Source organism: Paroedura picta, chromosome 1, assembly GCF_049243985.1.
Source record: "Paroedura picta isolate Pp20150507F chromosome 1, Ppicta_v3.0, whole genome shotgun sequence".
Taxonomy (NCBI): domain Eukaryota; kingdom Metazoa; phylum Chordata; class Lepidosauria; order Squamata; family Gekkonidae; genus Paroedura; species Paroedura picta.
This window is the reverse complement of record NC_135369.1, coordinates 107,455,732-107,469,801: the sequence shown is the minus strand read 5'-3', so window position 1 is coordinate 107,469,801 and position 14,070 is coordinate 107,455,732. Positions and strand designations below refer to the sequence as shown.

General features: G+C 42.1%; 1 protein-coding gene across 1 annotated transcript in view; it reads left to right on the top strand.

Annotated features, from left to right (window-relative positions):
- PEX7 (peroxisomal biogenesis factor 7) overlaps positions 1–14,070 on the top strand; it is a 103,916-nt gene that overhangs the window by 41,173 nt on the left and 48,673 nt on the right. Inside the window, exons 6-8 of the mRNA XM_077351797.1 lie at positions 4,266–4,372; positions 6,597–6,710; positions 8,865–8,920. Of these exons, the coding sequence (XP_077207912.1) occupies positions 4,266–4,372; positions 6,597–6,710; positions 8,865–8,920 (277 nt within the window). The remainder of the gene's footprint in view (positions 1–4,265; positions 4,373–6,596; positions 6,711–8,864; positions 8,921–14,070) is intronic.

Genomic DNA, 14,070 nt, shown 5'->3' with positions numbered 1-14,070 from the left:
ACAAATCCCAAAATAAATAAAACTTTAATAGCGGGTGGCTGTTACATAAAAGGCTAAGGCCTAAGTGGGCGGAGAGTGGGTGTGGTGCATCCTGATTGGGCCCTGCCTCCCACAGGCCCAGCCCACTCCCACCCAGCCGGCCAGGGGCTCTCTGCCAACATTGTCGTCAGTTTGCCCCAGCCGCTCCCCAGGACACATGTAAGTACCCTGGGGTGGGGGGAAGGGAGGGGGTCCTCTTCCCAATGGGCCTGCAAAGGCCTTTTGCCGCAGCTTGGACAGCGAGGGAGGGGGCAAGGGATGGATTCCCTGGCCCCGTGACGCACACCGCTGCCTCTCCCAGGAAGCCGGAGGGGAGGGGCCAGGGATGGCTTCCCCGGGCCCACGAAGCGCACCGGCCGCCTCACCGAGGTGGCAGGTGTGCTCCCTGTGCCCCAGAGAAGCCGTGGCCTCAGTGGGGGGGGAGGGGGCTGGGGATGGCTTCCCTGAGAGGAAGGTCGTGCCATGGCTGGGGGGAGGTGGGAGAAGGAGGCCTTCCCCCTGGCCCCAGAAGCACACTCACAGCCGGTTGTGCTTCTGGGCCCGGGGGGAAGGCCGCACCGTGGCTGGGGGGGGGCCAGACAGAGGGTTCAGCCACGGCCTCAGTGGGGGGGGGGGCCGGGGATGGCTTCCCTGGGGCCCCAGAACACACCCGCAGCCTCCCTGGGGTGCTGGGTGTGCTCAGCGTTGGGGGGGGGGGTTCAAAGCCTGTTGTTACAAACAGGCTTTGAAGCTAGTAAATAAATAATTAAATAATGTGTGATGTGTCCCTTTATGTCATGTAGTGTTGCCGGTAGAACTGAGGACTTCTCCCTGCTGAAGGAACTGGAGATAATTTTTTTGTCTTATACATTTTTCTCATTTGTTACTGTAAAATTACCTTTCCATTTGCTGAGTCTTCTCCATTTATTTTCCTTCTCACATTCTTGCATATGCCACAATACATCTGTTCATAGCTAAAGTGCCGCAAGACTCATAATTTTCTCTGCAACAGATTAGCATGGCTAATCCTCTGGGGGAGGGATCAACTGCCCTTCCAACCTTCTTTTTAATTTTCTAGCTCATGTCTGTCCTCTGCTGAGCTGCTCCTCATGCCTGAAACAGCCTCCTGCTTCCATCTGCCAGTCTCACTTTCTCAAAACTTTGTGAAGAGCCTTGTCTAACTGGTCTTCTGGTTAGGCCTCCCATATTATAGTCTTATTTCTTTTCTTTTTTTTACAATTGTTTACTGCTTGCTGCTACTCTGTGAAGTCCAGTTAGTTTGTTGCAAGGATTGGGTAATGCTTTAAATAAATAAATAACATTTATTTCAGCATGAGTTTTCATGAGTCAAAGACTGACTCTCTTATAGAAAATGTACATCCGTTGGCTTAGTTAAATAAGTGGCAGGAAGTTGGGGGATATTACCTAAAGAGGCTGGTGTGAATCAGAATGCAAACAAAAGAAGTATCAGCTTACCTTGAGGAGGCATGACACACTTCTAATGAACAACCTTAGCTTAGAATATAACTTCTCTATAAGTGTATTTTTGTTCATTAAATACAATTTCAGTGGTAGCAAAAAAATTAAAGTTTTAACAGAGTAGGTTCCCATTATTTTACATGATTAAGTTTAGTAAGGAGAAGTCCCTTCTGCATAATACTGCCAGGAAAATAGAAACCGCCATAGTATCTATTACTTATCATTGCTTCCCTTTTCCTATTGGGAATCAGACGCCAGCCAGCATGTTGTAGTGGTTAAAGAGTGGCGGACTCTAATCGGAAGAACTGGGTTTGATTTCCCACTCCTCCACATGTAGCCAGCTGGGTGACCTTGGACTAGTCATAATTGTCTTAGTTCTCACAGAACAGTCCTGCCAGAGCTCTCTCAGCTCCACCTACCTCCCAGGGTTTCTGTTGTGGGGAAAGGAAGGAAAAGGGTGTTTGTAAGCCCATTGGGGACTCCTTGGGGTAGTTAAAAGTTGGGTCTAAGAAACCATTTTCTTCTCAGGCACAAAATATTCCGGCACATAATTCTAGCTGTGGGCGTTGATGAATGAATGATGAACAATAAAAGCTAAACAAATATTGTATATGTTTGTAAAACCTTTCTAGTTGACTATACACTGTACTTGGCACGCAGTGGAACAGTTCTAAGTAAAATATGCATGAGATCTGGTTATAATTTAGTGGCTGACCAGGTGTTTAATATCAGTTTGTTTTATCATTTGTATACCCCAGTTTTCAGCCATGATTTGCTGCTCAGATGACTTATAATTAACATTCAATTCAAGGATACTATGAACTCATGGGTATTTATTTATTTTATTTATTTATTCTATATTTATATACCACCCCTCCTCTTGCGGCTCAGGGTGATATGTGGGTAGCTTCCCTTTTTAGCTCCTGCCTGTTGGGGACATGGTCCAGACTCTAGACTTTTCTTTCCAGGATGAGCAGGAGAGCAGAAATTGGACTCAGGAAATTTCTGGTTCCTAAGGAAGTCAACACAGAGAAGGAACCCTTCTGTTTTTGTTGATCTACAGATACATTAATGGTTGCTGATTGTTGAAGCTTGCAGTGTGTATTTTAATGTGAATATTTTTCCTTTCAGCTGTGTCTTGCTATTTAATGAGGGCCAGTATGAATGAAAGCCTCTTTTGAGTCAGGATAGTACTATATACTTTAAAAAATTGCATTGATAGATCTAATCAGTTGTGGTAGGCAGATGGGCATATTCAACAAATAAGTTTGATATCCTTTGTAGTCTTTGTGTTCATGTGCGTGCATACACACACACAATGCATTAAACTGGATAAAAATAATTATAAGTAATTCTGTTGTGAAATGCAGTTTTCCTTCTTCTCTGTCCAGGAGGATTTCCACAGTCACTATAAACTTTGCAGCAGCATTCACAAAGCTTGGCATAATTTCATTACTTTCACACTGAAATTTCACAATTCAGCCACAGTGTCAAACACACTTCCTGTTTGCCATGCATTTTCTGAATCCCAAGAAAACATGATTTCCCCCCGCCAATGGGAGGGAATTCACAGTAACGTAAAGTGGAAGCTCAAAAATTATATTGGCTTCCTGTACTGTTTCTCTCCTCATAATGATGTTTGCGATTCAACCAATGCTGTGTATCTGCCCACCCTCCAACACTCCTTGCTGTGTTTAAATTTTTTTAACATGATTTTGTTACAATGCAGTTCCAAGGTAGCACAAGCACAACATACACACCACCTCCCCATCCCCCCTTACAGCAAGACTGAATGTTCAGCAGAAGACACTATAAATTTCATGCAGGGAAAAGGAGCCTTTCAATTTCATGTAGGGAGGCTAGGAATTTTGTTGATTTCATCCAGCAGCCTCCCACGGCTTTCTCTGAGGACAAAAAAGCTGCCTTTGTGTTACTATGTAGGAGCGTCCTAACAAAATAACTGAGGTTTTTAAAAAATAATATAACATTCACTATATGGGGGGAGGCAATTGATAGCACGGAATGCTTGACTGAAGTGGCACACTTAAAACAAGCATGGAAACTGGCACCATTTTTCCCAAGCAGTTCTTTGAATTTGCATTGATCCCAAAATGGCTGGGAGAGGGAAATGAGCCACACAGCATATGGAAAAGGGGAGTGCTTGGGCACCATTCCTATGGGAGAGGGAGGAAAGGACAAGAGATGGCAATGAGAGCAAGACATGAGAACAAGTGGAGGGGGGGTGAAAGTGGGCATTTTCCTGTTTTGCATCTTGGGCGGCACTGGAGAAAACCAGAAGTGTAGAATGCCATGCGCAAAATCAGGGTCGGCATCCAGTAGTCAATGCGGCAAGAACACGGCAGCAAATAACAACTGCGCAAACGATCCAGGCTGCTGCACCTTCCTCCTGAAGGCCAGGGAATACTTGGCAGTTATGTGGGGTTTTGCAGCTGGCGAGGAGAACTGACGCACAGGCTCACTGCCCTTGTAGAAGGGCTTTCTGCTTGTGGAAATAGCCCTTTGGATCCATAATGAAAAAAGACTAAAGGCTAACAAGGAGAAAGGAAGTTGAATATTGGCTTGGATTGCTTTGCTAACACAATTAGAATTATTAGCTGTAATTATACAGTTTTCCTAGCAATTTTTATTTTGCACATGGTGCTGAATCCTAAGTTTCGAACACTTGAGCTATATATCCATGGAAGACGGATACTGAATATTATACTGGGAAACAATCCTGTTAAGAGTCACTCATGCCTCTCTTCCAGGTGACCAGACTTTAAGAATTTGGGATGCTAAGGCGCCAAGGCTCCCCATAGTAATTCCAGCTCACCAGGCTGAGATTTTAAGTTGTGACTGGTGCAAGTATGATCAGGTACAGTAGCCAGAAAATGTGTAGACTCCATGGACATTGCATTTTTGTGAGTGAAACTGTTTTGTAACTAGTATGCTGGTAATAATTTTGGAAAAGTCCTGCCATCATGAAAATGTTTTAGTAGATTTACCTAGTATAGATTTAAGCAAATGCTTAATTGTTCCATTCATGAATAAGATTTTAAACACTTAGCTTTGGCTTGGTCATTACTCTAAAAAATAAATCTCTTCTATCAACACAATCTATTGGACAGTCTGTTCTGTGCACAACTATCCTGTCTGCATTTTCTGTAGAAGCTTTGTTGTTGTTGTTGTTGTTAGGTGCAAAGCCGTGTCCAAACCATCGTGACCCCATGGACAATGATTCTCGAGGCCTTCCTGTCCTCTACCATTCCCTGGAGTCCATTTAAATTTGCACCAACTGCTTCAGTGACTCTGAAGCTTTGTAGCTATGTTCAAATCACTATAAAATAGGTTTGCGCTGCTATGATGCCATATGAGGTTCATATACATCAGGGGTGACCAAACTGTGTCTCTCCAGATGTCAATAAAATACAATTACAATGAGCCCTCAGGCCATCTGGAGAGCCACAGTTTGGCCATCCATGATATGCATTCTCTAACTATTCAGCAGCGTTAGCAGCTAGGGCTGATTCTCAAGTTACTTTTTATATTCAAGTGTGCTTACCCAACTAAGTGTGGGATTCTTTTTATGAGCTTACTTGGGTTTCAGTCTTATTCTTCATGCTATTCATTCTCTATGTAAAGCCTTTAGAAGGAATCATTCATGGATTTAGAGTAGGTAGTCATAATATGTTGATGACACCTAACTATATTTCATCATCCGTATCACCTGAGCATGCTGAACCAGTGCCTTACTGCTGTGGTTAAATGGCTAAGGGTGAACAAGTTGAAACTGAATCCCAAACTGAAATTGAATCCCAGCAAGATGGAAGTAGTGCTGATTGAGAAGGCTGACGTTGTGAGAAGCATTAGGCAACCAAAGAACAGTACTATGCTAGAATTCTTTATTTATTTATTACATTTATATACCGCCCTTCCCTGAGGCTCAGTAAACAGGCAAGGTATATAAACAGTACAGAGTATAAGCCAAGCAGTAAAAGCGAGTGGTACATAACGTATTGATAGTAACAGTTTTTATTAAAGGAACTATGGGGTTTTATTGTATTTTATTATTTTATCTTTGTAAACCGCCATGAGCCCAGCTGGGAACAGTGGCATATAAGTGCAAAAATAAATAAATTGCAATGGTCTACAATCTTATTCTGTTATAAAATTGCGCTTCTCAAGAGCCAGTCCCTCAAGAACCATATATATGGGACTAGAGCCCTGAGCCCATAGATACAAAAATCACAGATCTTTCCTAAATTCCTCTCCTGCCAGCATTCCTTTCCAACCATGGGAAGTTTATTCCTAGCGTTGGAAGCCCTCTGTGGGGAAATAAACACATTGGTTAGAAGGATGCACCGGGAGAGGGGAAGACAATGAAATCACATCTTTCTTCCTCTTCCATCAGCAAAACTGCTGGAAGAGGAAGAAATGGTGATTTCATCCCATCCCCACTGCTGTCTCTGTGGCCACACAAGTTCTACATAGTCCACACAAGTTCACACAAGTTCTACATAGGTCCTGGCTGATCAGTTATCATGACTAGTAAACAAAGGAAGGGAAGAAGGAAGAAACTTCCTTGGGATTGGAAAAAACTGCTTGAGAGAGACTCCAGAAGGAGTCTCAAGACAGCTTACAATGTCTGTTGTGAGGAGATGAAAGGGAAGGTGATTGTAAGCTGCTTTGAGACTCCTTCGGGTAGAAAAAAACGGCATATAAGAACCAACTGTTTTTCTTCTTTTCTTTCCTCTCCCCACAATAGACACCCTGTGAGGTAGGTGAGGCTGAGAGAGCCCAGATATTACTGCTCAGTCAGAACAGCTTTATCAGTGCTGTGGCGAGCCCAAGATCACCCAGCTGGCTGCATGTGAAGGAGCAGGGAATCAAACCCAGCTTGTCAGATTACAAGCCATTGTGCTTAACCACTACACCAAGTAGGAAAGATCTGTGATTGTCACCATCTGTAATATTGTGGTATCCACCATGATTAACACCAGAATGGTATTGATATCTCTCTTAGTCGTTATTCCTAACTGTTGCATTTGGAATTTAGCTTTGTATTCATCTTGAATGAATAATTTATTTTTTATTGCCAGAACTTGCTGGTAACAGGTGCTGTTGACTGCAGTTTGAAAGGCTGGGATTTGCGAAATATCCGGCAACCAGCATTCAGTCTCTTTGGCCATACTTATGCTGTAAGGAGAGTGAAGGTAGGCTTTAAAAAATGTTTGTCTTATTTGATTAGTTTACTATTTATCAGTAATTCAAAGGACCCATACAATGAAGTAAATAACAGCCATCAAATCAAATGAAACCAGAGACAAGACATTTATGTGTCTTGAACAGCACTGCTTTCATACGTCTTTTGTAATTGAGGAGATTTTATAAGAAGTTTTATGAGATGGCATTTGGATTTGACATTCAAAGAAAAAATAAAACAAACCCCAAAATTCTGCCACACGTGAGAGTGCCCTAACCAGCTCTTTGGATTTTGGTTAGTATATTGTGCTGATAAGTCACCAAGGAAATCAACTATTTTAAACATACATGTTTTTTAAAGTCCCTGTCACAGATCTTTGAAGCCTCGATTTATATGTTATTTAGTATTAGACTTATATCCCACCGCCCACTGCAAGCCATCTCGTGGCGGGTTACATAAAAAGCCCACATAAAATACATTAAAAACCCATTAAAACCATCATCCATACAGTTTATCTTCATTGAATGGATGGACTTATTTATGTTTGTCTTGGTATTTTCAAAAAGGGGACTGTGATGAAATACAGGACCTTCAGATGGCTAATGGATGTTCTTCTTTTTTGAGCATTTAAAAGGGGGGTGTTACTTAAGACTACATTGTTAGGGAGGGCTCTTTTGTCACCATTAATATATTTTAAAACGTTAAGTTAAACTTTCACTGTTAGGGAGCCAGACAGAAGGTTAACAAGAGCTTGTCTCCTTGCTCTTATCTTTGATACAGCCTTTTGGAAGGCTTCTTCTCTGCTGTGCCAGGGGCTATAGTAATGTATTTACTTTCTGTTGTGGGGCAGATTATGAAAGAGTGTTGTACAGTTGCCAGTTTGCAGACCTGAATCAAGTTATCTTAATGGTAGCATTTTTCAAAATATGAGAGTCTTAAGTGAAAATGGCTGTAATTGTTAGAAATTTTCTTGGGGATATGCCCTGTTGAATAGACCTCCTTATGATTGCTCTCCCTGTGGCCTTGGTACTAACAATATAGAACTGTCTCTATCTAGTATATGAAATGGTGCAAGCTAGAGGTATCTAATCTAATCACATAAAGTTTCTACAGACTCTGGTTATGTTGCAAATTGGTTTGGGTCAGAAACTGACCTGGATTCCCAGCTTTCCTTTAAAGTAGTGATCCCCAACCTGTGGGCTGCGGACCACATGTGGTCCTTCAACTAATTGGAGGTGGGCCCCGAAGGACGCCTTCTCCCCCCCCCGGCCCTTAACTTCACCCCCCCAGCCCTTTACAACACACTTCATTGTTGTGGCGTGTCTGTATCTTATTTTGAAGGGATGTTTAAACATTACCATAGTGATCAGAGAGCGTTAGGGAAGTGGTTGAGAGTAGAGGAGTAAACTATCCCCCCTCTACCAGGCCTCAGTAAAAGGCGGTGAGTGAGTGGTCCCCAGTGATGAAAAGGTTGGGGACCACTGCTTTAAAGTATAGCAATTTGCTAAGTCCAGAAATAAGAGACAAAATGACTTGGCAGTATTCTGGTTAATTGTTCTAATGAAGAACAAATTCATTTCCACCTTCCTTATCAATGAGAAAAGTCTCAGCAATGATATATGTGCCTGCTATATCTCTCTCCAAAAACCTGTGTGGTTATCTAGGAAGAGAGCAGGCAAATTCTGTAATGGATGTATAATCATGGGAGATGCTTCCTTTGGTTCATCCCAAGCTTTTTGTAGTAACTATCATCTGGACATGGAATTGGGGTAACTGTGAGTGGGCAGGTAGTTGTGAGTTTCCTGCATTCTGCACGGAGTTGGAGTAGGTGACCCTGAAAGTTCGTTCCAGTGTTATGATTCTAGGAGCATATATCAGGCAGCTGGTAGGCTTTGTAATAGTTAATAGGCTAATGGCAACTGTGCCTTAGATGATTGTCCTGTAAGGGATTTAGAATCAACTCAATCGATTCAACTTAATTGATCGCAAGGTTGTATTATGAAATAGTGTCATCTTTATGTTATACTACACCATGTTCTGCTGTCTTTGATAATGTTACATTACATAACTCCATTCATAATAAATGTCTATGCATGTTTTATATTTCATACTGATAATGATAATACTGATAAAACTTGTGGTGTCTCCCCCCGTTTCTTTTCAGTTTTCACCATTTCACGCCACTGTTCTGGCATCCTGTTCCTATGATTTTACTGTAAGGTACAGTAATATTTTTAGAAAATTTCCTGCACATAATTCTGCCTTGTTCTGTTTATTGATTCTTGCTTTCAGTCTCTGGACAGAAATTTCATGTCTTTAGCCTTGTAAGGCTGTTGAAGGAGCGGACATCTCTGTTACTGATTTTTTAAAAGATTTTTAGAGAAAGAAAGGATCTGCCTCAATTTACCTGACTTTCGTTACAGAAAATTGGATTTGTTAAATCCACAGCAGTTTGTTTCCCTAGCAGCATGATAGAAAGTTGTTAGTAATTTGACAATAAACAATTTTCTAACATGACCCTTTAATATTCTTATGTTTGTATTGTGGTATTGAGATCTATAAAGATTATGTGACTGTAAAGGGCGTGTGCAAATAGAAATATGATTGCAGTCAACATTCACAGGTACCTGAATATTCCATAGAAAAAGTGCTAAACTATTGCTTTTTGAATAAATAATAAAAGAGCCCTTCCAGGTGTAGCTTTTGTTCCTAGACTGGTAGCATATTAATTATCCAAGGCCCTGTATCAGTTAGGCAGGTAGCAACCTAGGAAAGGGCCTTGTCAGTTGTGGTACCAAAACTGTGGAACTCTCTCTTCAGAGAGACCTGCTTATTCCCTTCTGCTGATGTCTTCTGCCAGCAGTTGAAGACTTTCATTCCTTCTTGCTGCAGGTTTTAATTGCTGCTTTTATGTTTTTGTTTTTTATTGTGCGAAGGCACTGGCAAACCACCCCGTATTGAGTCTGCCATGAAAACGCTAGAGGGCGTCACCCCAAGGGTCAGACATGACCCGGTGCTTGCACAGGAGATACCTTTACCTTTTTATGTGTATTTTAGCCTGGTTTTAATTATGTGTTTTTATTATGTACATTTTTAATCTGCTCGCAGCCTTAGTGGCTCTTAATCAGGGCAGAAAGGTAAGATAATTTTGTAAATAATATTGTTGAATAAGGATCCTAATTCATACACAGGTTATGCCAGTGATTATGATTGTTGCTGCTAGATTGCTAAATCAGCATAGTTAACCCAGAAACTATGGAGTTAAAACATTCTTCCTGGTATTTCTTTCGGAAGGCACATTCCCCTAACCTCACTTTCCAGTGCAGTGTTACTATCTCCATAACTGCCATCTGGAAGAACATGTCCTAATTTTCTCAAGCAGCAGATGATGTCATAAATGTATGTTTAAGCAGAATGCCTTTAGATTACAAATGGACCACACATACCATACAGATAGAAAATGACAGGAAGAAGGCTAGGCTGGAACCTTTTCCCCTGACATTTAGTCTTCATTCAATTGTGCATTCCTCTACCCATGGTCTAAAGATGCCTTAGAAAGATGGAAATTAGGATAGGCATATCATACTTGAAATTACAGCATTTTCATTCATGCCAGTGCCTTAGATCCTTGTTTAGGGCTTCTTCCCATTGTTAGCAACATTTGCTCACCATGGACCTCCTATCATCATGGAGCCTCCTTAGAAAGGCTTGCACTAAAGAGACCAAAATGAACTAGAGTGCTTCTTCTTGGTGTCTGGAGAATCTATCATCTCTTCTTTGATCCTCCCCACCCTTGAATTTCTTCCTTCCTCTGTTTCCTTTTGGATGGCCTCCTTCTCTGTCACTGAGCTTTGACACTCTGGTCTTCAGTGTAACCTATCTGTTTATTCCCCCTTCAAGGATTGCTGCTTGTTGTGGCAAGGGGGCTTGCGTAGCTCAGTGAAGCTATGAGCTATGCCGTGCAGGGCCACCCAAGATGGACAGATCATAGCAGAGAGCTCTGACAAAAGGTGATCCACTGGAGAAGGAAATGGCAAACCACTCCAGTATCTTTGCCATGAAAACCCAATGGACAAGTTCAAAAGGCAAAACGATATGTCGCCGGAAAATGAGCCCCTCGGGTCGGAAGGTGTCCAATATGCTACTGGAGATGAGCAGACGGCTAGTATGAGTAGCTCCAGAATGAATGAAGCGACTGGGCCAAAGCTGAAAGGACGCTCAGTTGTGAAAGTAACTGGAGGTGAAAAGACAGTCTGATGCTGTAAAGATTTTAATTCCATAGGAACCTGGAACGTCAGATCCATGAATCAAGACAAGCTGGACGTGGTTAAACAAGAGATGACAAGACTGAACATCGACATTTTAGGAATCAGTGAACTAAAATGGACAGGAATGGATGAATTTAATTCAGATGACCATCAGGTATACTACTGTGGACAAGAATCTCGCAGAAGAAATGGAGTAGCCTTCATAATCAATAAGAGTGTAGGAATAGCAGTTTTGGGATACAATCCCCAAAATAACAGAATGATCTCAGTTCGAATCCAAGGCAAACCATTCAACATCACAGTAATCCAGGTCTATGCCCCAACCACTGCTGCTGAAGAGGATGAAGTTAACCAGTTCTATGAAACCCTACAACACCTTCTAGATGCAACACCAAAAAATGATATGCTTATCTTCATGGGGGATTGGAATGCTAAAGTAGGAAGCCAAAAGATAACCGGGATAACAGGCAAATTTGGCCTTGGAGTACAAAATGAAGCAGGGTACAGGCTGGTTGAATTTTGTCAAGAGAATACAATGGTCATAGCAAACACTCTTTTCCAACAACCCAAGAGAAGACTCTACACATGGACATCACCAGATGGTCAACACAGAAATCAGATCGACGATGTGCTCTGTAGCCAAAGATGGAGAAGTTCTATATAGTCAGTAAAAACAAGACCAGGAGCTGATTGTGGTTCAGATCATCAGCTTCTTGTTGCAAAATTTAGGCATAAACTGAAGAAAGTAGGAAAAAGCACTAGGCCACTCAGGTATGAACTAAATCATATCCACGACGAATATACAGTAGAGGTGACAAATAGATTTAAGGAATTAGATCTGATAGATAGAGTGCCTGAAGAACTATGGACGGAGGTTCGCAACATTGTACAAGAGGTAGCAACTAAAACCATCCCAAAGAAAAAGAAATGCAAGAAATCAAAATGGCTGTCTGAAGAAGCTTTACCAATAGCTAAGGAGAGAAGTGAAGTGAAAGGTAAGGGAGAAAGAGAAAGATACACGCAATTGAATGCAGAATTCCAGAGAAAAGCTAGAAGAGATAAGAATGCCTTCTTAAATGAACAGTGCAAACAAATAGAAGAAAACAATAGAATGGAGAAGACAAGAGATCTTTTCAAGAAAATTGGAGATATGAAGAGAACATTTCATGCAAAGATGGGTATGATAAATGACCAAAATGGTAGGGACCTCACAGAAGCAGAAGAGATTTAAAAAAGGTGGCAAAATTATACCGGGGAACTATATAAGAGCGAGCTTAACATCCCTGTTAGCCACAATGGGGTAGTTACTGACCTGGAGCCAGACATCCTGGAATGTGAAGTCAAATGGGCCTTAGGAAGTCTGAGCAACAATAAAGCTAGTGGTGGTGACAGCATTCCAGTTGAACTATTCAAAATCTTAAAAGACGATGCAGTAAAAGTGCTACACTCAGTGTGCCAGAGCATCTTATCTGTCTCTTGAGAAACCTATATGCAGATCAGGAAGCAACAGTGGGAACCCGGCATGGAATCACTGATTTGTTCAAAATTGAGAAAGGAGTTCAACAAGGCTGTATACTGTCGCCTTGCCTATTTAACTTGTATGTAGAGCACATCATGAGAAAGGCGGGGTTAGATGAGTCACAAATTGGGATCAAGATTGCAGGGAGAAATATCAACAGCCTCATATATGCAGATGATACCACTCTAATGTCAGAAAGTGAACAGGAACTAAAGAGCCTGTTGATGCGGGTGAAGGAGGAGAGTGCAAAAGTTGGCTTGAAACTCAACATCAAGAAAATGAAGATCATGGCATCCGGCCTTCTCAATTCCTGGCAAATAGATGGGGAAGAAATGGAGATAGTGACAGATTTTATTTTCCTGGGCTCCAAGACAGACTGCAGATGGGGACTGCAGCAAATAAATTAAAAGACGCTTGCTCCTGGGGAGGAAAGCTATGGCAAATCTAGACAGCATCCTAAAAAGCAGAGACATTACCCTGCCAACAAAAGTGCATTTAGTCAAGGCTATGATATTCCCAGTTGCAATGTATGGCTGTGAAAGTTGGACCATAAGGAAGGCTGAGTGTCAAAGAACTGATGCTTTTGAACTCTGGTGCTGGAAAAGACTCTTGCGAGTCCCTTGGACTGCAAGGCGAACAAACCAGTCAGTCCTAGAGGAGATCAGCCCTGACTTCTTCTTAGAAGACCAGATCCTGAAGATGAAACTCAGATACTTTGGCCACCTCATGAGAAGGAAGGACTCCCTGGAGAAGAGCCTAATGTTGGGAGAAATTGAGGGTAAAAGAAGAAGGGGACGACAGAGAATGAGGTGGCTGGATGGAGTCACTGAAGCAGTAGGTGCAAACTTAAATGGACTCCGGGGAATGGTAGAGGATTTTTAAAAAACCAGCAGATGAACAAGCATCTCCTAAGAACTTCCTGAGATCGAAGAGTACTGAGGCCATTGGGTGGGTGAGCTGTGACCCCTTAAAGGGCACCCCCTCCTCAACAGTGCCTCCTTCCAACAACCGCTTGTAGAAGAATCCAAGGAGGGAGAGGCCATCATCTTGAAACCAAGGGTGAATCTGCACTGGGCTTTTTATCCCCGGTGACCCCAAATTAAAGAAAATCATCTAAATGTTATTTGATTTCCAATTTGATATTTATCACTTTAAAGTTTCCCTCTGCAACATCTATGATTGATCCACGGTGACTCCCATGATATCCATCCAGGAGTGGATATAACTCACTACATTTGTGGAAACTGCTTTGAGAGCCCCAGTACTAAGTGTAGATGTTCTGCGTTTTGCCGGATTAATTTCCATTCCAGCACCTCCAACACTGACGTAGCAAAGCAATCTGTCACTGATTGTTCAGGACGTCCATTCAAAGACTGCCTGGTTCCCAGTTGCTATCATTTTTGCCCTCATTTTGGGATCTGTTTTAAAGTGAATGTGCTCCAAAAGACCATGCTTCTATGAGCAGAGATTTGCCTCTTGGATTTACTTTTCCCTTCTTGTTCTCTGTGAGGCTGCTGCCTCCCCTCCCCCCCCCTGCTTCTGCAGGAAAAGAAAGATACACAAGCAGCCTCAGGCTTCACTTG